General features: G+C 37.6%; 4 protein-coding genes across 8 annotated transcripts; 2 read left to right on the forward strand and 2 right to left on the reverse strand.

The window, feature by feature from the left end:
- Nucleotides 1-674: 674 nt before the first annotated feature.
- On the reverse strand, nt 675-2,593 carry LOC113702658 (uncharacterized). Of its 2 annotated transcripts, XR_003451236.2 has the most exons (3): nt 1,712-2,593; nt 1,080-1,126; nt 675-967 (listed from the first exon to the last, which is right to left on the reverse strand). XR_003451236.2 is itself a non-coding variant. In XM_027223768.2 (2 exons), the coding sequence occupies exon 1, from the start codon at nt 2,451-2,453 to the stop codon at nt 1,719-1,721; it is 735 nt and encodes a 244-aa protein (XP_027079569.2). In that variant the 5' UTR covers nt 2,454-2,593; the 3' UTR covers nt 675-1,126; nt 1,712-1,718. The 2 variants fall into 2 exon arrangements, 1 of the variants encoding a protein (XP_027079569.2); XM_027223768.2 differs by having other exon boundaries at nt 675-1,126.
- A 491-nt stretch (nt 2,594-3,084) lies between these two features.
- LOC113702712 (uncharacterized) lies at nt 3,085-9,950 on the reverse strand. Of its 2 annotated transcripts, none has more exons than XM_027223843.2 (15): nt 9,803-9,950; nt 9,515-9,689; nt 9,339-9,393; nt 9,189-9,228; nt 8,478-8,582; nt 7,702-7,814; nt 7,556-7,621; nt 7,328-7,470; nt 7,077-7,170; nt 6,920-6,981; nt 6,187-6,291; nt 5,573-5,648; nt 4,606-4,718; nt 3,921-3,980; nt 3,085-3,819 (listed from the first exon to the last, which is right to left on the reverse strand). In XM_027223843.2, exons 1-15 carry the CDS (start codon nt 9,888-9,890, stop codon nt 3,708-3,710), a joined length of 1,407 nt encoding a protein of 468 aa, XP_027079644.2. In that variant the 5' UTR covers nt 9,891-9,950; the 3' UTR covers nt 3,085-3,707. The 2 variants fall into 2 exon arrangements, with proteins under 2 accessions (XP_027079644.2, XP_027079643.2); XM_027223842.2 differs by having other exon boundaries at nt 7,553-7,621.
- A 3,593-nt stretch (nt 9,951-13,543) lies between these two features.
- On the forward strand, nt 13,544-20,215 carry LOC113704016 (uncharacterized). Of its 2 annotated transcripts, XM_072063709.1 has the most exons (4): nt 13,546-15,864; nt 16,324-16,505; nt 16,657-16,808; nt 17,073-20,215. In XM_072063709.1, the coding sequence occupies exons 1-4, from the start codon at nt 13,842-13,844 to the stop codon at nt 17,131-17,133; spliced, it is 2,418 nt and encodes an 805-aa protein (XP_071919810.1). In that variant the 5' UTR covers nt 13,546-13,841; the 3' UTR covers nt 17,134-20,215. The 2 variants fall into 2 exon arrangements, with proteins under 2 accessions (XP_071919811.1, XP_071919810.1); XM_072063710.1 differs by lacking the exon at nt 16,657-16,808 and having other exon boundaries at nt 13,544-15,864.
- LOC140013719 (uncharacterized) lies at nt 17,177-20,265 on the forward strand. Of its 2 annotated transcripts, XM_072063712.1 has the most exons (4): nt 17,177-17,301; nt 18,221-18,318; nt 18,441-18,584; nt 18,717-20,265. In XM_072063712.1, the coding sequence occupies exons 1-4, from the start codon at nt 17,274-17,276 to the stop codon at nt 19,587-19,589; spliced, it is 1,143 nt and encodes a 380-aa protein (XP_071919813.1). In that variant the 5' UTR covers nt 17,177-17,273; the 3' UTR covers nt 19,590-20,265. The 2 variants fall into 2 exon arrangements, with proteins under 2 accessions (XP_071919813.1, XP_071919812.1); XM_072063711.1 differs by lacking the exon at nt 17,177-17,301 and having other exon boundaries at nt 18,175-18,318.
- The last annotated feature ends 130 nt before the right edge of the window (nt 20,266-20,395 follow it).

Below are 20,395 nucleotides of genomic sequence, written 5' to 3' on the forward strand. Positions count from 1 at the left end.
TTTTAGCGTCAAAAGGTGGCATTGGTTAAGAGCATCAGGCGGCCAACGTCTGGTTCCCTTGGGATTTTATTAATCCACAAAGAAGAATTAGCACAGCTATGGCAATTCCGCTGATTGTGGGAATAAAACCATCGATTAGTGTAACCATCGTTAAACATACCAGAATACTTTTAACTAAGCCCACAGCATCAGAGTGCAGAAATGATCTGTCAATATGAAGTGTAGTCAAAACCCGTTGACTTGAAACTTGATACAGGCCATTTAAACAAAGCTGAGTGGCACAGCATCAAACTGCAGAAATGATCTGCAAGTCTCAAGTGTAGCCAAAATCCACAAACATTAAACTTGATAGAGGGCCAATTCCCCGAAATAAAGATCTTCGATGTTATCTGCATCTCTCCACCACTCGCCCAATTACATCGTATGACAACTGAATCAGTAACATGAATGACGAATACAAAACAAAGGCAGCATTTTGGCAAATTATAACAGATTGATAAGAGATTCCCCAAGGAACAGACCCACTGCCTATTGCAATTCTCCCTTTGCGCTTATACATTAATCAATCCACAGTCATGTATCCACACCGACCATCAACAGACCCCTTACCGCGCAATTTACCCTCTTTTTGAGATCATCTGACACAATAATCAGTCCATAGGCACACATCCAAAAGGCCAAAAGAATAATATTCCTTGTTTACTGCAATAGACAACTTAGCAGTTGCAGCAAGAGCATCGTATTAGTTATGTAACAGCGAAGTACAAGGAGCAAAACACAAGTTAACGTTACTTTCTCCAACTAATTGGCTATTTACAAGATCAGGGGGTGTTTGACACAGCTGCCTGCCATTCAACTTGTACCAGAAGAGACAGAAGACTCGTGCCAGGTAAGATTGCAAAAAAAAGGGCCACAATTCATGTCGAGAACTCCACAATAACAGCAGAATCTTCCACATCTTGCTTTTCTGAGGACGTTCAGACCATCAGCTCAGTTAACAATAGAGTGTCCAAAAATTTTTCATGAAAGTGAAAATCCAATGAAAACAGAGTGCCAAAAAATAAGAAATGTTATGGTACATGACTCCGATATAAGCACGGCTCCAAACTGAAAGTATGATTCACCTCTGCAATGAAAGATGCAACATCAGAAGATTGATTGTAATATCTTAAAGCAAATAACAACCAACTGAACTGATGGTCACTGGTTTTTAAAAAACCAATGAGCATCAGCAAATAATCCTTTTACAAATAGATGTCAAGTACCTCTGAACACCATAAAATTGCTCAATACCAAGCATCACGTAGTAAGATACAAGCATGTATTACAAATAGATGACTCGCAGGAGAATGTACAATCTTGATCATCAGGAAAAATTCAGACTTGCATGATAAACTACAGTAGTTTGCTTGAAAACAGACTAAATCACAACCAACAGTAACATCTTTCAATAGAGATACAGCGAAAAGCCAAAACTATCCATCTCATCAGCGAATAAAACATGGGAAAAGCATTAGCAAAATCATACAGTTAAAAAACCAATCAGCTTCCAGGCCAAAGTGAAAAAAGAGTCCATACAAATTAATTTGCTCCATTCAGATTACTAACACAACACCCCACCCAACAAACCAATAATCAATCTAAATAGAGAAATGCAATATAGCAGATCAGAAAATGAAAAATAGCACCCAACTTTGGAGAATGCTCAAACCTCATAGTCATCTCCGCAGTGAAAATCCTCCATCCCTGCGCGACTTCTCCCCCAACAAAGCCCTTTCTCTTTCCTTTTCCCTCTTCTCCCTCTTCAACCTCTCCTCTCTCAACTCCTTCAAACTCTTCTTCTTCTTACTACCCTCACTATCAGCACCAACATTGCTACGATCCTTCCTTCTCCCAAACTCCAATTTACCACCATAATCATGATCCTCATCAGCAACCATCTTTTTATCAGCAAAATCTCCACCCGGCTTCGCCATATACCACGGTAATTTCGCACCCTTCCCCACCAGTCCATACCCTAGCCTATACTTCTCGTCCTCCGCCGTCACCACCCTCACCTCCTCCTTCTTCACTCTCTTGTTCTTTTCCTTCTTCTCATCTCTGCTAACTTCTCTAACCTCATCAATCGGATCAAAAATTCGAATTCCTTCGAACAAATTCATGTGTTTTGAGTCGGATTCAGATTTCAACTCTACCGAAGCCGGTTTTTCATCGGCTTGGGCTTGAGCTACGGCTATGGCTTCAGCCGTGGAGGTTGAGGTGTTAGACAAGCCTCGTGCTCGACGGAGCTGTTCGAGGCGGAGCTCGGCGTCGCGCTTGCGAGATTGTTCGCGCTGGAGCTGCTCTTCTTTAGCCGCGGCTTCCTCATCGCGCCGGACTTTTTCGCGGTTCTCGTAATTGTAAACATTCCATCGTTTTTGAGGAAGAATATTCAGGCCACCGTGACCTCCCATCTTTTCAGCTTGAATTATGTATGGAGCTTTCTATTCGAATTTGATTCTTCAAGTATTTCTTGACCGGAAAGGAAACGGTAGAATATAAATTAAGTCAGAACCCTAATCTCGTTCGAATTTGTTGAACGAAATGAGGGAAGACGATCCGAAGGAACTTATTTATACTTTTGGGTTAAAAGACTTGGGCTCCCGGACTTTTATTAAAGAAAGCCCAATAGGAAGAATAGGTCCAAGTACGGCAAAAACATAGCAAGATTCTGCAAAATCTTTTTTTCAATTTTCTACAATAGCAAAAAGAAAAAATTTTAAATATGTTTTCCTTTTTACCAAATTAAATGTGTCAATCCTTAATCTGACCCCAAGTAACATTCCCCTTCTTCATTTTAAATAAAGAGTCGTAGATTTGAAAGTAAAACATTTGTGACTTAAAAAAAATTACGCTGGGCTTGGATGGTAGAATTACTCCGTAATTGTTGAAACTTTTCGCCTGACTAATCCAGTAGGGTGGGGTGACTTGCGGAGACAATTCATGAACTTATGCTGCATGAAAGTCATCGGAAATGCGTGTTTAGTACAGTATTTCGTATGAGTTCCTCAATGGGAATTACAAACATAAACTTCATGGATGAGGTTATGTATGAAGATCAAATTTCATCTCCTTGATTAATGGAAGCAAAACAACATTGCTGCCCAGAGGATTGAGCTACTCACAGCTTCTTTTATCTCTTCTTTTTCCATTTTTTTTTTTCCTAAAAGCTGACAAAAATACAAGATCTGATTCCCCCCCCCGCCCCCAAAAAAAAAAAAAAAAAGGACTTAAAAGCAATCCCAGATAGCTGCAGTGTATAATGGGACAAGCGAAAAGGATATCCCATAGAACCGAGGCTTACTAAACGACAATGCTATATGGACACTGTTAAGGAAAACGTCACGGCTTCACAGGCTTTTTTTTTACGATGCATTATCAACATCTTTTTTCTGAGAAGTTTCGGCACATATGAGATGGCCAGTATGCAGCAACTTCTAACTTCTTGGATCTATCCACACCCTCCAATTGATGGGCACAATAGACATACAACGGCTGGAATATATCGAGAAATTCAACAGCACTGCATCCCTGATGTTGCCCCGCGGCCTCTGGAGATTGATGTAGATATTACCCACTTCTTTACACTGCTTGCAAGTGCCAGCGTACATCCACCCCATATTTATTTGCCTTTGGTCGCCATATGCATCTCCAACTCTAATACCTCTTTAGAAGATGAAGTCACTCAGCTGGATAGGCTTCCGAATCTGGTCTTGGCCATGATGTTTGACAATATAGGCACTGTTTTCTACGTTTGCACTCAAGCAATTTATTCTGTGCCTGTAAAATTGCATCATGTGCTCATGGTTGGGACAGTTATAAATATAGAAATAATTGGTTCTTGATGCAGAAGCAAATTGTTTGGAGAAGCAAATGTTTACCATTCAAAATGATCCTCGCAGCAAATAGAACCCCAGATAATAGAAAGCCCTGCTGCTTTCCTGCAAGCAATCGGTTGTTCATGAGGAAATAGAGAAGAAGAAATAATAGCCTGTGGTTGAGCATTCTAAATTTTGTCATCTCAGAATAGTTAAGGTTAGGTAATCAAGAGGGCAACAACATAAATCCAAACTAAAAAGGGGGTCCCCAAATGGGTCTTTCGTAAAACAATTCAACCACGGGACTATCTAAAATGGTATCTAGAACACAGAATGACCTTCCTGCTTACAACGAGGAGGACAAAAGCAAAATGGCAAAAGCACAAAGATGTATGCAGTGCCACCAAGAAAGAAGAGTCTGATCTAAATGTCACCAGGATCTTATGACAGTTTGATATTCATGATACAAAGTCCAATCCATATTACCAAGGAAAAAGGGGGATAAACAATTTGAAACACATTCGATCCACCTAATATCAAAATTCAAGAGAACAAAAAGTATGAAACTAGGGAAGGCAAATCAAAACTTGTGTAACATATAACTCATGAAATCAATTTGTGAGTAAAAATCAATTTTTGATAGGATTTGGGACTTAACATCAGGTTTCCACACAGAAACTGGGAAAATGGTGTTTTAGATTAATCAATATTGCTATCCAACCCAAAAACAGCCTCTAATGTCACTTACCATGTGGCAGTGTACATATCATAGAACTTGTCAAAAGCTTTGTTGAGGCAATAATGACAAGCTAAGAGATCCTTGATGTCAGTCACCTGGCATGTCGATTTGCAGCATTTGACCTATTATGCAAATTGAATAAAACATGACAGAAAGATCAAGATCAATACTAAGAATTTAAAGATATCACAGTTATAGTACACCCCTCCAGAATGAAGATATTAGTAATCACAACAATATAAAGGAAAAACAATAAACCAAATTGAAAAGTGAGTAACAATTGGTGGCCAGCTCTTGTGAATGAGTAGATTAACCAGATTAGCTAACATGGAGCATCCGAAAGGTGCCTGTCCAAAGTTTAATGTCTCTTCAAAATATCAGCTTGGACAAGTCAGCTAGTCTGTTACACATGAAATGTATTCCTACTCCTCAAGGCACAGCTTGCCATGTTTTAATAGCTTGCAATTCAAAACCTACTATTACCATTACCACTCTTAAGTTGGGGCATGTATGGGCAATATTCTGCACTTTCCCAAAGAGAAACCATCTCTTCGGCAAATGGCAGATTTGCTAAGTTAAAGAATGAGGAGTTATTGGGAGGTATATATGGATTGCATGTGTGAAGCTTTTAGAAAATATGAAAAATGGAAGGATGATAAACACAATCCAAGGATTATCCTTCACACAGTGGAACTCAAAAAACCCAGAAACATAACTGGTCATGTTTACATCCAAGAACTCACAAGAAGTCCATAGAAATGTGCAATAATATTTATATATCTGGTGCTAGAATGAATTCTTAAGAGCATAGCAGTCAAGAATGCAACAACTTTAAACCTTCACTCTGGAGAGATACATAGCTGAGAGAGAAACTCAACAAGCCACAGTACAGAGCAGGCTCAACTTCTAAAACACCCAAAAAATAAAAATAAAAATATACTGAAATTGGAGGCAGAGAATAGGAATGAATTCTTACCAAACGCTTAAGTTTATAGGAGTAAAACTGTCGATGAGAGGAGTGTGCCATAATGTGGTCTGCCAAATGACCTGCACTGGATATATCCAAAATTCAGTTCACCAACCACTTTCATCCAGGGCATTTCCGTGTATTAGGATTTAAATTCATCATGATTTTTCATTTGCCATATTGATGAAGTTCTTAAAAACAGTCTTAAACATCCTCCAAGCCTTCAACTTGCTAGTTTACTTAAGGCATTTTTCAACAATTTGGAGAAGAAACAAAACATTGACACACCTAATCCTCAAACAAAGGAACAGCTACTTCACTTTCTAGCCTTTTGTTCTTGCATTCCAGAACATTACCCAAACAAAATAGTTTCTCTTATTCAAATTTGTCAATTTTATCATTTGCAAAGCCAATCTCCCACATGCATCCTGATTAGAGAAGCAAAACCCAAAGAAACAAAATTCTACTATTAGTCGCCAGTACAGAAATCCCACTCAACATGTTCTCTATCCAAAACTCACAATTCACAATAAACTGACAAGGGTTTAGAGACTGGCAAATAATATATAATAACATCATCAACAGGTAAGGACAAAAGCAGCCAAAAAAGTAATTCTCAGTACCTGTCACAAAATGCATTACTACAGTTTAGACATGTAGCCAGAGTTGTTGATCCACGGCAAACACTACATTTTGCAGTCAAAAAGGTTTTGCCAATATTATGACATCTGCAGACAAGGAGAGACCAGAAAGAATAAAACATTGCTGGACAGAGACAATGACATGTACCATTCTGAATAATAATTGTACAAACTCAGATGCATGTAGTAAACAATTCAACATTTGGTTGTTCCATGACTGATAAAGTAGCTCTAATGTATAATTAGAAGTTATAGTTCAAAGAAGTGAAACATGGTTCAGCACATGATTACAGCCACAAAATTTGAATAAAATTGTACAGATCAACAAATCCTAGTGGCACGTATATCCATTGCTTTTTGTCTGGTCTGATGATATTTCACTGGATGCTGAATGCATCAAATCTTTACATCATTTTCTAGATGCTACTAACAAACTGAAAATGCCATTGTCTAAAGGATATTCAAATAGCGTGTTTGTTTCAACATCATTGAGTGTATGGCATAGCCAAATCCAACCTAAGACAAGAAAAGGAACCTAGTTTCTTCTACACAGCTTCATGTCTCAAAGCCAACCCTTCGTTTCAGTTTCTCTACTTCATTCTTTAAATTTCTGATTGAGATATTTCCAACCAGAAAAATACTGGATAGCCCAATGACACTTCAAATAGAAATACTATATCTAAATCCAAGCTAAGCATAAAAGAAATTTTGAAACCTTTTGTACAATTGAAGAAGCTCTCTGGGTATAGGATTGGGTATCTTCTGAACTGATCCCTCCTGTCGAAGAAAAATTTCCCAGCATGACTTTCCCTGACAGTGACCTACAGCCATCAACCATAAACTCTCTAAAACACTAAAAAGAAAACAAGTACCTTGATGGATTTCTCCCCAGATGAAAGGAACCGACTTTGAGATGTTATCACCAAACAATCTTCAGCAAGATGCCCAGGCCTCTGACATTTCCAGCTACAACAGCAAGATGAATATCATCAAATTCATGATGCAGAAGAGAGTTACTCATTCTCTTGCATAAGATGGTACAGAACATATGTAAATGCTCCAAGCTGCTAGTCTATCCCATGAACATATATAATTATGACAAATCAATTATACGTGAGATTACCATTCATATGTACAGAGACTAGATCTCTTCTTGGACCAGCAATTACGGTCATTGTCCCATGTGTCTTGAACAGATTCAGGCACTTCCAAAGAGCCACCTGCTTGAGAGAAGGAATCGAAAACAAGCCTGCTGCTTACAGGACCCTGGTATAATTATGAGAAAGTTGGCAATGTGTGAAAGAATGCACGGTAAAATCCAACTGGAAATGAAAGTAAAAGCACATACCACCTCTTGGGATTTAAACTTTTGTAGAAGCTCAGCTTTGCAGTCCATGCTGCATACGTCGTCATCGGTCTACTAAGCAATATGCAAGGTGGTCAGGTAATTACCCAATAAACAGAACAGAACTGAAAACTGAAGCATGAAATACCCACCTCATTGCATATATACTCCCCATATTTCCCACAAACAACGCAAACAGGCTCACCAGGTAGAGGAAGTCTCTGCTCACTTCGACTTTTAACTCTATCAACTCCAGTTGTGCTATCTGATAAAAAATACAAATTGAGCCAAAAAAGCCATAAACAAGAAGATACTGGATGGCATGAAAACTCAAGGCATCAAGAGGTTCGTCTTTGTTCACTACCAAGACTGTTGCACCCTACAGAATTTAAGATGCAGCTTGAAGTTCCAAACTACAAGCTATTAAAACGTAACATCAAATTGAAACCCAATGGGATGGTAGATGCAAGATTGTACTTAGAAATGAAAGGGATCAATAATTTACTGAACAATAGACAAATTCGAGGCAGCAAAAAGTTTCTTGCTGATATTGTGGAAAATAATTGTACTAATACATATATTTGCAAATCATATCGAGACAGACAGTTAAACTAACTGCCAAAGTTGTAAATTGAAATGTAAGACCAGCACTTGCCTGGAGAATTCATCAAAAGACTATCATTTAGCAAAACAGAACTAGTTCAAAGTAGCTAATATGCATTAAATTGTTAGTAACTTGCAAAATATTGGCAAAAGTAGGTAATTGAACTTGCATGTTTCATCAAGTTCAAGTGGAATCACAATGCAGAACTGCTTCATCAAGTGTCAGTGCACGCAAGAATTTGCAAGCACTGAATAGACACACATGCACACAGACTCTTCCTTGTTAAATAGATATGCTAAAGATTCAATCCATGCAGTGACAAACCAGATGTAGAAGGATTCTGGTCGTCCGGAAGTGATTGTAGCAGCCCTATACAACCACTATTAGGATATTGCTTTTCTCCAACTTCACTAGAAGAACTGGAATCGCCTGCACATTTTTTACGTCACATGATTTTAGACAACAGGAATCACCAACAAAGCTGAAATTACTTAGAAGTGCAATACTATAGAATATATAATTATTGGAGAAAATATGTTAAAGCAATTGAAAGCCACGGAAAGGGGGGAACTAGACCACAGGAAGCATAGTCAAAGACAATCAGTAATCAGGAAATTCAACTTCCATTTTTTGCCCAAGTTAAATGGCAGGCACAAAAGGAGCCATTTATTTTACTAGCATACAAAAATGTTTTTAGGTGTCCACGCATATATACAGCAAACAGACAAGGGGAAAAGGAGAAGTTAGAAAAGGATACGGTAGGGAATGATGTAGGACAAGGGGAAAAGGAAATAGCAAGTAGCAATAGCTGTCTTCCTTCCAACATACACATGATCCAGTATTAAAAAAAATATAATAAAAAAAAACCAAGAGTGAGATGAAACTAAAGCCTGAAACCTAAAAGTTGCATAGTTGTTTGCTTCCAAGCATTTCTAAGATATCCTATTTCCATGCGAACACTCATATTCACAAGGAAGACTAAAACTCCAAACAGTTTAAAAAGATATGCATCCACAAAGAAAAACGAGAGCTTACTATCATACTGTACTAAATGCAAAACTGAACTTGAGCTTCCCTGCACCCAAAATAAAAATGAAAAAGAATAATTCAAAACTTATCAAATTTAACGGAAAAGTTACAATAATTTACAATAATAAACAACCAGCATAATTCAATTTTAAGTACCAATACATCTGCAGATAGTTCTTCATAAGGCTGAGCAGCAGAATTAACCTCCTTCCTGATAGCCAAGTAATTAATCAGTTCTCAATTCACCAGCACCTTAATTCAAGCAAATTAGTCAATATTAATTGAGAGAGAGAGAGAGAAAAAAAAGAACTCGGTGGTTTATCATTACTTACCTTCTCTTATTAATGTAGTCCTGGTGCGACATAGGGCCTTTACTTTCTCCAATTTCATCGATCTGGACCGCCGGCGGTTCCCGCTCCCGTCGGCGCTTGCGATGTCGTACGCTTTTATCGTCGGCAGGGACTGGCTCAGCAGCAGTAGAAACATTTCCAGTGGCGATATTGTAAGCTGAAAATATAAAAGAAAATTTGAAAAAAAAAGAGACAACAAAAAACCTAATTGCAAAGCTGAATATTTCCATTGATAAATGAGGATTGGGAAAATAATGATTCGTTAATTACTGGTTAGATTTTGAAGGACGGAGTTGAGATTAAATTGTCTGTTGTAAGCGTAAGAAGGGTTCTTGTAAAAATTGCTTCTATTCGCCATATTGCTTTCTGGTTCCTAATCAAACAGCCTTTATAACTGCCGATGGCGGGTTGATATATAACCGCGCCTTTAAGACTTGACTTCTCAAGGCGCGGGAAAATGTATCCACAATTCTTGACTTCGTTCCTATTCAGATGCCACATCATAAAGGCGTGGTTTAGTTGCTGGATATCTCACGCCTTTCAGTTGCTTTAGGGAATACTACATTCCCAACGCGTGGGCTTGGCGGTCATGATGGAATCCACGCCTCTTTCCCACCAGGCAAGAAACGAGTTTATGGTACAGATAAATCAAAATTTGGTGATGTTAAGATTCATAAAATCTAGAGAGAAGGGATAGGTGTAATAAAATCTAATAAAAGAGAAAGAAAGAGTTACTTTTGCCTGGAGGTATTAAAATGGGTGATTTGGACGGGTTTGAATTGGATAAAATGAGTAATGGGTACACGTGAATTAACCCATTTATACCAATTTAATTAGATGGATATAAATGGGGTAAGTCAAAAAATGAATTGGATAATCCAATTACCCATTTATAACTCATTTATTTTAACTTTTTGTAAATTCATTTTTGCAAACTAAGTTATCAATTTATACAATTCTTTGCACCTATCATTAGTTTTAAATATTTACTTAGAATACTCAATAAACCTAATTATCAATTTTTTCCCCATCAATACTCTATGTCGCAAAAGTACATACTATTTAATAATTAAACAATAAAAATATAAAAATTTGAACTATGTATTATAAAAGTTAACATAAAAATTTAATTCAAAAATTTTGAACCTCTAGCATTTTTTTGTGTGTAAATTTAAATTTTCATTTTGCAAAAGTAAGAAAAGAGGCTAACACTTGTCATAAATTGGTAATACTGAAAAATGAGCAAGTTAGCAAACTAAGAGAAAATAAAATGATAAGATAAAACCAACAAATAATAATAATAATGAAACAAAAGTAGTTAACATCATGACAAAATGAAAAATTTGAAGAAAAAAATGGGTGAGGGAAGAGGGGATGTTTGGGGGAAGACAATTCTTGATGGGTTAATACCCATGTAATAAATTGGTATTATTGGGTAATCCATTTATACTCATATGCAAAAATTTAAGATACACATATCCATTTATTCATGAGTGGGTATGGATAAATTTAGTTAAATGAATTTGTTTGACAACTATATTTTTGCCCCTTCTTTCCTTGCCCATGGTATTTCATATATTTAAAGGCGTGATGTTATGCAATAACAAAAGGATTAATTTTATATATACTACCAATATAGACACTATCATGTCACTATTAGATATATGACATATGTACGATCCAATCGTAATAGTGTATACAATTGATACACTATCATGTAACTATTAGATATATAACATATGTACAATCCAATCATAATAGTATATAGAATGACAGTAATAGTATATATAAAATTTATTTATAACAAAATTATGCCTTTTAAATAGTAGTACATGTTTATTCAACTATGGGCTAACCCAGTGATCATTAATGAAACGATTAAAATCATTTAGTCGCTGCCAAATTACATGCTGTTTATAGTATACTACAGCATTTGTGTGTGTGTGTGTGTGTGTTGGGCTTTGGTAGAAGAAAATTAAATCATAGAAAAAGTTTACCCCGTTCCAACTTCCAAGAGTAGAACAGACATTAGTACATTTTTCAGCGGCTCATGATGATTACCACGCCAAGTTGCACCTCAATAAGGTTCTTACGCATTACTAGTAGTACCACAAGACTCCGTCCCGAAAAGTTTGTCATTTTTTGGAAATTGGAATATTTTTCAATAGTAGACAAGAATAAGAGATAGCTGTCTGTAATTTCTAAATTATCCTCGCCAAACTGTCCAAATTTTGACTATACTGGTGCGGATGAAGTTATTCAAATGGTTTATGCAAACTAGTCAACACTTTGGGCCCACTACATTATTAAAGCTACACTAACTTTTTGCTTATTTTGCACTGCACGCTAGTAAACATTGACTAGTATCAGCCACGCACTTCAAAGCGTGTCTTGTTCTTTTGACAATTTATGTTGGGCCCACATATTTAAAGGTAGTGTCAGAAGGGTAAAATTAGAAGAAGGAGAAAAATTTATTTGTCATTTTAGGTATGTGAAACATTTTGGAACAAACCAAAATGAAAAGCATGACAGTTTCAATAGGACGGATAGAGTATTAAATATGGTGAACGAGTTATATTAGTTGAGCAGCCACCGTTGGCATATAAATGAAGCAGTGGAAGAGAAAATGACTCGTACTACCGCCCCAAGCACCAGGGCATCTTCGCTTGAAATTGACTACGCGGAGAGTCCGATTGATCAAAAATGGTAGCTAAACTCTTAAGATAATGTCCGATTATATACTACTCCCTCCGTCCCACTTTGATAGTCTTGTTTTCCTTTTTCGTCTGTCCCAAATTGTAGTCTACTTTCCCATTAAAAAATGTAGTAATCTTTTAAATTGTCTAAAATACCCTTATTAAATATCTTGTTATTAATACATTGTTATTAAATACTAACCCACTACATTGAATACATTGAGTTTTTCCAATACTAACTCATTAGTTGTAACTGATATTAATTGGCACTCTTCGTGATTAGCATAAGAGTATTTTAGGAAATTATTAATCTAAATTTATGTTTCCAACTAAATTAATTACATTTTCTTAATCTGTGTGAAAAAAAAATCAAGACTAACAAAACGGAACGGAGGGAGTACTATTACTCTTAAAGTCTGTTTGGGACCCATGATGGCTGCACCGTCGGAGGCAAAAGACGCGTAAGATTGCCATGTGCGATGGCACAAGACCACTCTTACAGTCAAGCCGTTGAGCATTGACCTTATATTTTAGGGCAAAATATAAGAAATTTCCTTTGTGATTTCGGGTTTGATCGCGACATTCTCATTATTTAAAAACTCTTCCATAACTCCCTTTGATTTGAGCTTCTTTGAATTTTTACTTGAAAATGGTTATACTTTTGGTATTTCATTTAGTTACTGGTTACAAAAGGTTTCGGGTAAAAATTCCTGTTTGGAACCCAAGTTTTTTGGTAAGTTTATCTGCTACAAGTTTTTTAAAAACTTTAGTTACAGTAACCTCAAAAAACTTTTCAAGATTTTTAAACTATACATTTCAAAATATTCAAAAATTTACACACTTCAAAAATTTTTTAAAAAATTTCTGCAGTACGCTACAGTAAAATTTTAGATAAACTTCCAAAAAACTCACCTTTCAAACTGGGCCTTAGAAAAATTTAAAGCACACAAGGGTTATATAGAGGTTTTTAAACGATGAAAAAGTATTGTAACTAATCCTCAAACAGTTATACTTTTGGTATTTCATTTAGTTATTGGTTACAAAAGGTTTCAGGTAAAAATTCAGAAAAATTCAAAGCACACAAGGGTTACATAGAGAGGCTTTCAAAGTATTGTGACTAAAACCTCAAATCGTTAAAATTCAAAAAAGTTCAAAACACAGGAGGATTATGTGAAGGTTTTAAAATAACGGGGAAGTATCGTGACTAAACCCCAAATCACAAACGAGGATTTTTTTGTATTTTAAATGTGGACCATATCTCGGATTTCCAACCATTGATTGCAGAGTAGAGTTGCTCCTTCTTGAATGACTTTTGAAGCTATGACGACCTTTCTAATCGTACCAGTAAACATTCATACTTTGACGAGAGAAAATGTTTCTCGTGGGGTTCTACAAATTGTCAGTGTTTACACCAAAGCTGTAGTAGTAAAATAGAACTTTTATTACTTGAAGTCAAGAAATGAGAGGAAAACAAAATAGAGCACAATCAACCCAATACGTATACATTAGACTCCCTCAAGCCCCCGGCACTGCTTTTGTGCTTGAAATGCAAGGCAAATTGCTATATTCTCTGATCCCTTGACAAATTTAGTCGGCCTTAGGGGAAGAAGCCTATGGGAGATTACATTGATCAAACTATTCAACCATTGCCCTGGATAGGTTTGTATGCTGCTGCAGCCTCTTTGATCTGCACGCTCTCAATGGCTGCTGATGCCGTCCACGCAGTCCGGAGTAAAAAGTTCTGGTTCCCATGTCGGTTTTTTAGTCTCAACGCAATGACCTTGACATTGTTAGGTATAGGAACGAAGCTCACAGTCGACCTTAACACTCCGATGGAGGGTACTAGAGATCAGCTCTCAAAGCTTAGCAGCACAATTTTCATGACTTCTGTAATGGGTAATTCTCTAACCTCCTTGGGAGCCATGGATGACCAAGAAATGTTAATGAGTCTCATGGCCTTAGTTATTCTAGTGGTCACAGCCATTGTAAATATCTGCATAGAAATTCGTATTAATGTGGCAGATTACTCTTTATGGACTGAATACATTTTGGCCACAACTGTCATGTTTATCATGTTACTGATATTTGTTTCTTCCGCTTTATCTGTTCCAATTGTCAAGGAACATATCAAAGCTCAGTACCAAGAAATGGACCAAACATCTTTGAATGATGAAAATGGCCAAAATGGGACATTCTCAGCTGAGAATGTAAAATCAGTCATTAGAAGGTATTGGGTGATGGCAGCAACGGGTAACCCCCAATTTGTGATGGCACGTTCTGCAACCTCCACCACTTGTGGAGCAATCTGTCTACTAAGCGCCCTTACTCTAGGTGAAGCAATAATTCGTATTTCCAATCTCTATGGATTACACAGTTCTTCCGATTATCATTGGTCAACCACGTGTATTCTGGTGGTTCAGTCTGTTGGAATTGCTGTTGGTACCATTGCCCCTACGTTTAGATGGTTCACTGCTGCAATTTTGAAATGCTTAGAAAAACGCAGAAATGGCAACAAATTTGAGTTGAAAATTGAGACATATTGGACGCAACAGCTGGAATATTGGCAGGAAAGCCGCATACCTTTTTCAATCCGGGGTATCAAGGGCAGAAAACTTGTTTACAATACAAGATATATCATTTTAAGTCTATGCATAAAAGTTCAGATTATGATTGTCGGGGCCGGTAAATTCATTCAGCTATTATCTGCTAGCCTCTTGAGCTTCTTCCAGCCGTCGCTATCTCGTAACAAGATACTCAGGGTTGAATCTGAATTTGATTCTTCTGCCTCAACTGATCAAAGGCATCAAGATCCTAAACATGGTGAGGAACAAAATCTTAGCCCTTACATTCTACTACTTGAAGGGGAGATAGAACTGCCCAGACAAACCTTGAAGATAGTTTTCTGTGAGGTGGATGAATTGATCCTCAAAGGGAAAAAACAGCAACCGAAGTATTTACTTGAGCTTCTGGGAAAATCTCAAGGCTTTCATGGGGTAGCAGATTTCGATAATGAACAAGTTCCAAGTTTGTGTTCTAAAGACCCTCCTAATTGCTGGACTCTACCTGTAGTGACCCTAGCAAGCATTGCCATTGCACTTCCCAACATTCAGAATGACAAAGCTGATCAGTTGCTAAGAAGCGTCAGTGAAGGCCTCCGCTTTGCAAACATGATAGTGAAGCACCAGAATAACAGAAAGGAATTCATCAACATCTGCAACGCAGCAGATTTGGTGTGGGTTGGACTTGAACTCTATCACAAGTGGTTGGAGGAAGATATTAACAGTCTTGAAGGGAAAACATGCCCAGAAGTTCTTGAAGGCCTTGCCAAAGTAGCTGAAAGGAATCTTATTGAGTTAAAGGCAAGTAAACATGGAAAGCTGCCTGATAATCCACTTCAATGGCCTTTAAAGGTCATAGCAGCTAATTCATTGTACAGAATTAGCAAAACTATGTTGCTGTACTATCAAGGAGGCAATGATCTTACGGATGAACAATTATTTGCAAAAATATGTATCATGATTGCAGATATTTTTTTGGCTTGCCTTGCCAGTTTACCACATATTATATCTATGAAGTGTCACTCTGATGCAGTTGAAAAGAGGGAGAGAAGCATCCGTCAAGCTGCTATTCTCCTGGGTGAGTCTGAAAAAATTCTTGAAATTCTTCATGAACAGTGTGAATTATCAGGCTTCACTCCCGATCCTGCAGCAGATATTTATCAGTGGCGTCTTTTAGTCAAGCAGAGAAATTTGTTTGCTTCAAATTCTTTATCCAACGATAATGCAACTCACAGGCAAGCCGGTGAAGATGATGTGTAACTGAAATAAAAGCCTGAGTAGAGGCATTAAAGACAACATACATGATATCAACATATGTATTTCCTCTTTCTTAGATAGAACAGTTGAATTCTTGCCATTCTTTAGGATGATACAGGTTCTGAATCTAAGGGTTATCGATTATTAATTTGCATACAATTCTGGTCTGTTCTAGCAATGTATGGAAAATCAAGTTCTAGTAGTAATACCAATACCATGTTGCCTGGACCCTTGACCTCCGAGCGCATAAATCCAATTGGAAATGTCTTCATTGAAGCAGGAAACAATCTTGTGAAAAATGAATTTGGTGCATACGGCGAGAAAATCTTTGGGTCAAGTTCATCATTTCTTCAAAGCAATTATGTAAGCAGACACCTCTCAAATCCCCAATACTATTTGGAAGTGAATGATGACTACGTGAAGAATAAAATCAAGATGATTCTCTTTCCTTTTCTGCACAAGGTATGTAGAAAAATGTTCATATATCAGTGAGATTATTCTTTTCTCCTTCTTACTTTTGACAATAACTGGGATGTCTTCTTGATTCATTTATACTTCCAAAGTGCTTGCATGATGAATTTAATTGTTTGGCCACCTTGCATTGTGAATATAGGGACACTGGATAAGAACAACTGATATGGTTGGGGGTGAAATTTTGTACAAACCTCCATATTGTGATATTAATGCGCCTGATCTATACATCCCCATGATGGCATTTGGCACTTGCATGGTTCTTGCTGGCTTCTTTTTGGGCATCAATGGAAAGTGAGTCATAGTCTGTTTCCCACTCCAATTAGACTAGTACTGTTTTGCCTTTCAAAGAAAGAGATATTAGTACCACTTATTTTCAAAAAATGATATCGTCAGACCAAAGTTTTGATGCTCCATCAAACATGACAAGACTATACGGCTCAAGTCAATTTGTGATGGTATTTGATTTGGCAGATAAATTCATTACATTTAACAAAAAATTGCAGTGACATTCAATTTTGTGTTTTGGTATTAACATGAACCCTTGTTTAACTGTAGCTTTAGCCCTGAAGCTTTGGGAGTGCATTTTACAACTGCATTACTCTGTTGGATATTGTAAGTTCTACTACTCAGGGGCACATTGCATTCTCTAGGAGGCGGAGGAGATATTCCATTGCTCGGCTTGGTTGCTTATGGTGGATGCATTTTTACAGCAGCATCTGTAATTATCAGTTCTAAACAACCAGGGAATCTGAAAGAATGTCAAATTTTGGATCCAAAAGCAAAGGTATTTCATGGTACATATTTATATCTCAATTCAACCAACCTTATAAATAATGCATTGTTTTAGAAGTATTTCATGATGTATATTTATATCTCAATTCAACTGGCCTTGTAACGTGTTGTTAGACTTTTATAGTTGTATTCCCTCAAAAAAAAGAGAAGACTTTTATAGTTGCATTATCTCTATTGGAAGATGCGAAGCTGTTTGCATTAAAACGGTTCCTTTCCAATGCATCTGAATCATAATTTAATCTTCTAAACCTTCACCCATGCATTTGGACCAGCCTAATTTCATACGCTGTCACCTATCATGGTGATGGTGAACAATGAAGTTAAGCGGTTACATATTAAGAAAAGAGCTTCCTCTTGGCAGCACTACAAAGAGCAGACAGTAAATAGTTGACGTCCTATGTGTCTAGTGCAGTGACTGAAAGAACTCGTCAATACAATGGCCTAGGCACTAAAACTAAATCCAGTGCTTTATATAGGATTCTCAATGAATGTAGCCACACATTGTAGCAGAGGCGCCACAAAGAATTAGCACAATGCCTTATGATCCTTGTGATAGCATAATTTGTGAAGTAGTGCTAAAACGATATGAAGCATGCCAGCGAACTTTACAAGAACTAGCACAATATGCTCAGCCGCTGATCTGGATAGGTTTCTATATTGCAATTGCATCTCTGATCTGCTTTCTGGCACTGGTGGCCGATATTTTCCATGGTTTCCGTCACAAGAAGCTCTGGTTTCCTACCAAATACTCTGCCCTGAATGCTGCTTCACTAACAATGTTAGGACTTAGGAGTGGCATTGAAGCTGTCTGCAGACTTGAATAATCCAATGCCTGGAGTGACTTGAATAACAAAGCTGAGTGGTAATGGTTTTCCTGTGTACCTCAATGTGCGTGTTCTTGCTTTCTTTAGGGCCGTTGAATAATATTGAAACTTGGACGAACCTAGCTGCATTAGGTATCCTGGTCATCACCACTTTCGTGGATATCTGCATCCAATTAGGAACTGAGGTAATTAACTTCCTAAAGTAGAGTATATCATTGTTATTTTAGTCGCTATTCTTAATCATATTACTTTGTTCCACTGCTATCGCAATTCCAACCACTAAAGCAGTTCCACTGTTCAACACAAGTACTCTGAACTACACAGCTCGATTTTAAGTGAATCAGAAGAAAGCAGGAAGCTTACAGCCGAGGTGCTGAAAATACTGGATGATGGCAGAAACTGGGGTCCCCAATTTGTGATTGCTCGCTCTGTGACCTGCTTTCCTTCAGGGGTAATCTCTTTTTCCTAGGCTGCCATCCTAACTGAAGCAGTTTTTAGAACATATCTACATGTTTGGGAGATAGTTGGCAATGGTAGTTATACTGATTATAGATATGCCATCTATATTATATGCATTATTCAGTCTCTTGGGGTGATTATGGCAACTTTTATCTCGGTAAACCAATGGTTTACCATAACAAAATTCAAGTGGTTAGCGGAAGGCAACGACATATGCTGGTACAGTTTGAGAATACCAAATTTCTGGATACAGAGACTAGAAGAATGGGAGGAAAGTCCTTTATCCGTTCAAGTTCGTGGACGGAAGCGCAAGAAATTCGCTCAACGAGCAAAGATTCTTGTTCTTAACATCTGTATTGCAGTCCAGAAAGGTATCATAGTAGTAAGCAAAAGCTTGCAAACCTCTTCTATCTTGTGTGCAAGTTTTGTATTGTCATTTCTTAACTGCTGCAAGAGACAACTTAACCCGAGTTCTGCTGCGTCAAACAATCAGAACGGATCAGTTCCGGAGTCTAGAAGTGACCCAGATCTTGGCCCTTATATTTTATTGCTTGAAGATGAGCCAAAATTGCCCAACAGAGTCCTGGATAAAATATCTTCCGGTGTTAATCAATTCATTCTGACTGGTAAAAGGAAACAACCCAAAAGTTTAGCTCAGCTTCTCATGAAATCTACAGGCCTCAAGGGGTTGATAGAGTTTGACAAGGACCAGATTCTCAACTTGAATGCAAAAGAGCCTCCTAATTCCTGGACATTGCCTTTAATCACATTAACAAGCACTGCAATTGCACTTCCCAACAACGAAGCTGACCTTGCAGCCGAATTGCAACGATCTGTGAGGGAAGGTCTCTTGTATGCTGGGAAGAGCCCGGGCACACCTGAGAAACTAACAAATTTCAGAAATGCAGCAGATGCTGTATGGGTAGGAGTTGAACTTCACTTCAAGGGGCTGAACGTGGATCTCCTACAAGCTACAAATGACTCGAAAAAATCATGAATCCTTTGATGCACTTTATTGCTTATCCGATGTTGCAGAACACACTTTCAAAGAGTTCAAAAGAAAATATAATGGCAGCCTGATGAAGAATCCTCTTAACTGGCTGGCCTTTCAAGTTAATTGCTGCTAACTCAATGGACAGAATCAGCCAAACCATTTCACTGGGCTTCAGATAAGACAGTCCGCCTTCAGATGTGAAGCTGTTTGACCAAATATCCATCATGATTGCAGACATTTTGGCTGCTTGCCTCACCAATTTACCACGAGTGATAAACTGTGAAGTGTTAGGCCAGCGCGATTAAGGAAAGGGAGGCGAGCGTGCGTGATCATGCGGCTCTTCTTCTAGGTGAAACTGAAGGTATTATAAAAATTCTTGATGGACGTGACGTTCCAACTCTGGATCCTAGTCAAGCCGCATATATTGATGAGTGGCGCATTGCAATCGAGCCAGAAAATGTATCATCTTAACCTCGGATAGATGAAGCACGCTTCATTTCTCTTAGTATAGTACCCCATTGCCTTGATTAGGAGACAGCATCATCACGAATTTACATTAATCTCAGGCGGCCGTTTAACATTATTGGTTCCAAGAATTAAGAGACTGGATTCCATTTATGCTCTCCAAATGATCATCTTAAAAGGCTGTAGCCTGATTTTAATTTCTTTTTCTTTTCAAGTATGAGTTTCATTAATTTATTTTTTTTTAATTTCCTGGAAGAGTAGGCACATTTCTGACCTTAACGGTCCAAACTACCATCATCTACCACAAATTATAGACACAGAGAAAAGAGTGCATATTTAGAAGA

Source organism: Coffea arabica, chromosome 8c, assembly GCF_036785885.1.
Source record: "Coffea arabica cultivar ET-39 chromosome 8c, Coffea Arabica ET-39 HiFi, whole genome shotgun sequence".
Taxonomy (NCBI): domain Eukaryota; kingdom Viridiplantae; phylum Streptophyta; class Magnoliopsida; order Gentianales; family Rubiaceae; genus Coffea; species Coffea arabica.

What these genes read in the sequence shown, in the direction of transcription:
- LOC113702658 (XM_027223768.2), bottom strand. Translation starts at nt 2,453, where the DNA reads ATGGGAGGTCACGGTGGCCTGAATATTCTTCCTCAAAAACGATGGAAT.
- LOC113702712 (XM_027223842.2), bottom strand. Translation starts at nt 9,890, where the DNA reads ATGGCGAATAGAAGCAATTTTTACAAGAACCCTTCTTACGCTTACAAC. An exon ending in CGTCCTTCAAAATCTAACCA is followed by an intron (nt 9,690 to 9,802) that starts GTAATTAACGAA and finishes TTATATTTTCAG; the next exon opens with CTTACAATATCGCCACTGGA. An exon ending in AGTTTAAATCCCAAGAGGTG is followed by an intron (nt 7,471 to 7,552) that starts GTATGTGCTTTT and finishes TAATTATACCAG; the next exon opens with GGTCCTGTAAGCAGCAGGCT.
- LOC140013719 (XM_072063711.1), top strand. Translation starts at nt 18,175, where the DNA reads ATGGTTTTCCTGTGTACCTCAATGTGCGTGTTCTTGCTTTCTTTAGGG. An exon ending in GCATCCAATTAGGAACTGAG is followed by an intron (nt 18,319 to 18,440) that starts GTAATTAACTTC and finishes GTTCAACACAAG; the next exon opens with TACTCTGAACTACACAGCTC. An exon ending in TGACCTGCTTTCCTTCAGGG is followed by an intron (nt 18,585 to 18,716) that starts GTAATCTCTTTT and finishes TGCATTATTCAG; the next exon opens with TCTCTTGGGGTGATTATGGC.
- LOC113704016 (XM_072063709.1), top strand. Translation starts at nt 13,842, where the DNA reads ATGGGAGATTACATTGATCAAACTATTCAACCATTGCCCTGGATAGGT. An exon ending in TCAAGCTGCTATTCTCCTGG is followed by an intron (nt 15,865 to 16,323) that starts GTGAGTCTGAAA and finishes TCATTGAAGCAG; the next exon opens with GAAACAATCTTGTGAAAAAT. An exon ending in TTTTTGGGCATCAATGGAAA is followed by an intron (nt 16,809 to 17,072) that starts GTGAGTCATAGT and finishes GTTTAACTGTAG; the next exon opens with CTTTAGCCCTGAAGCTTTGG.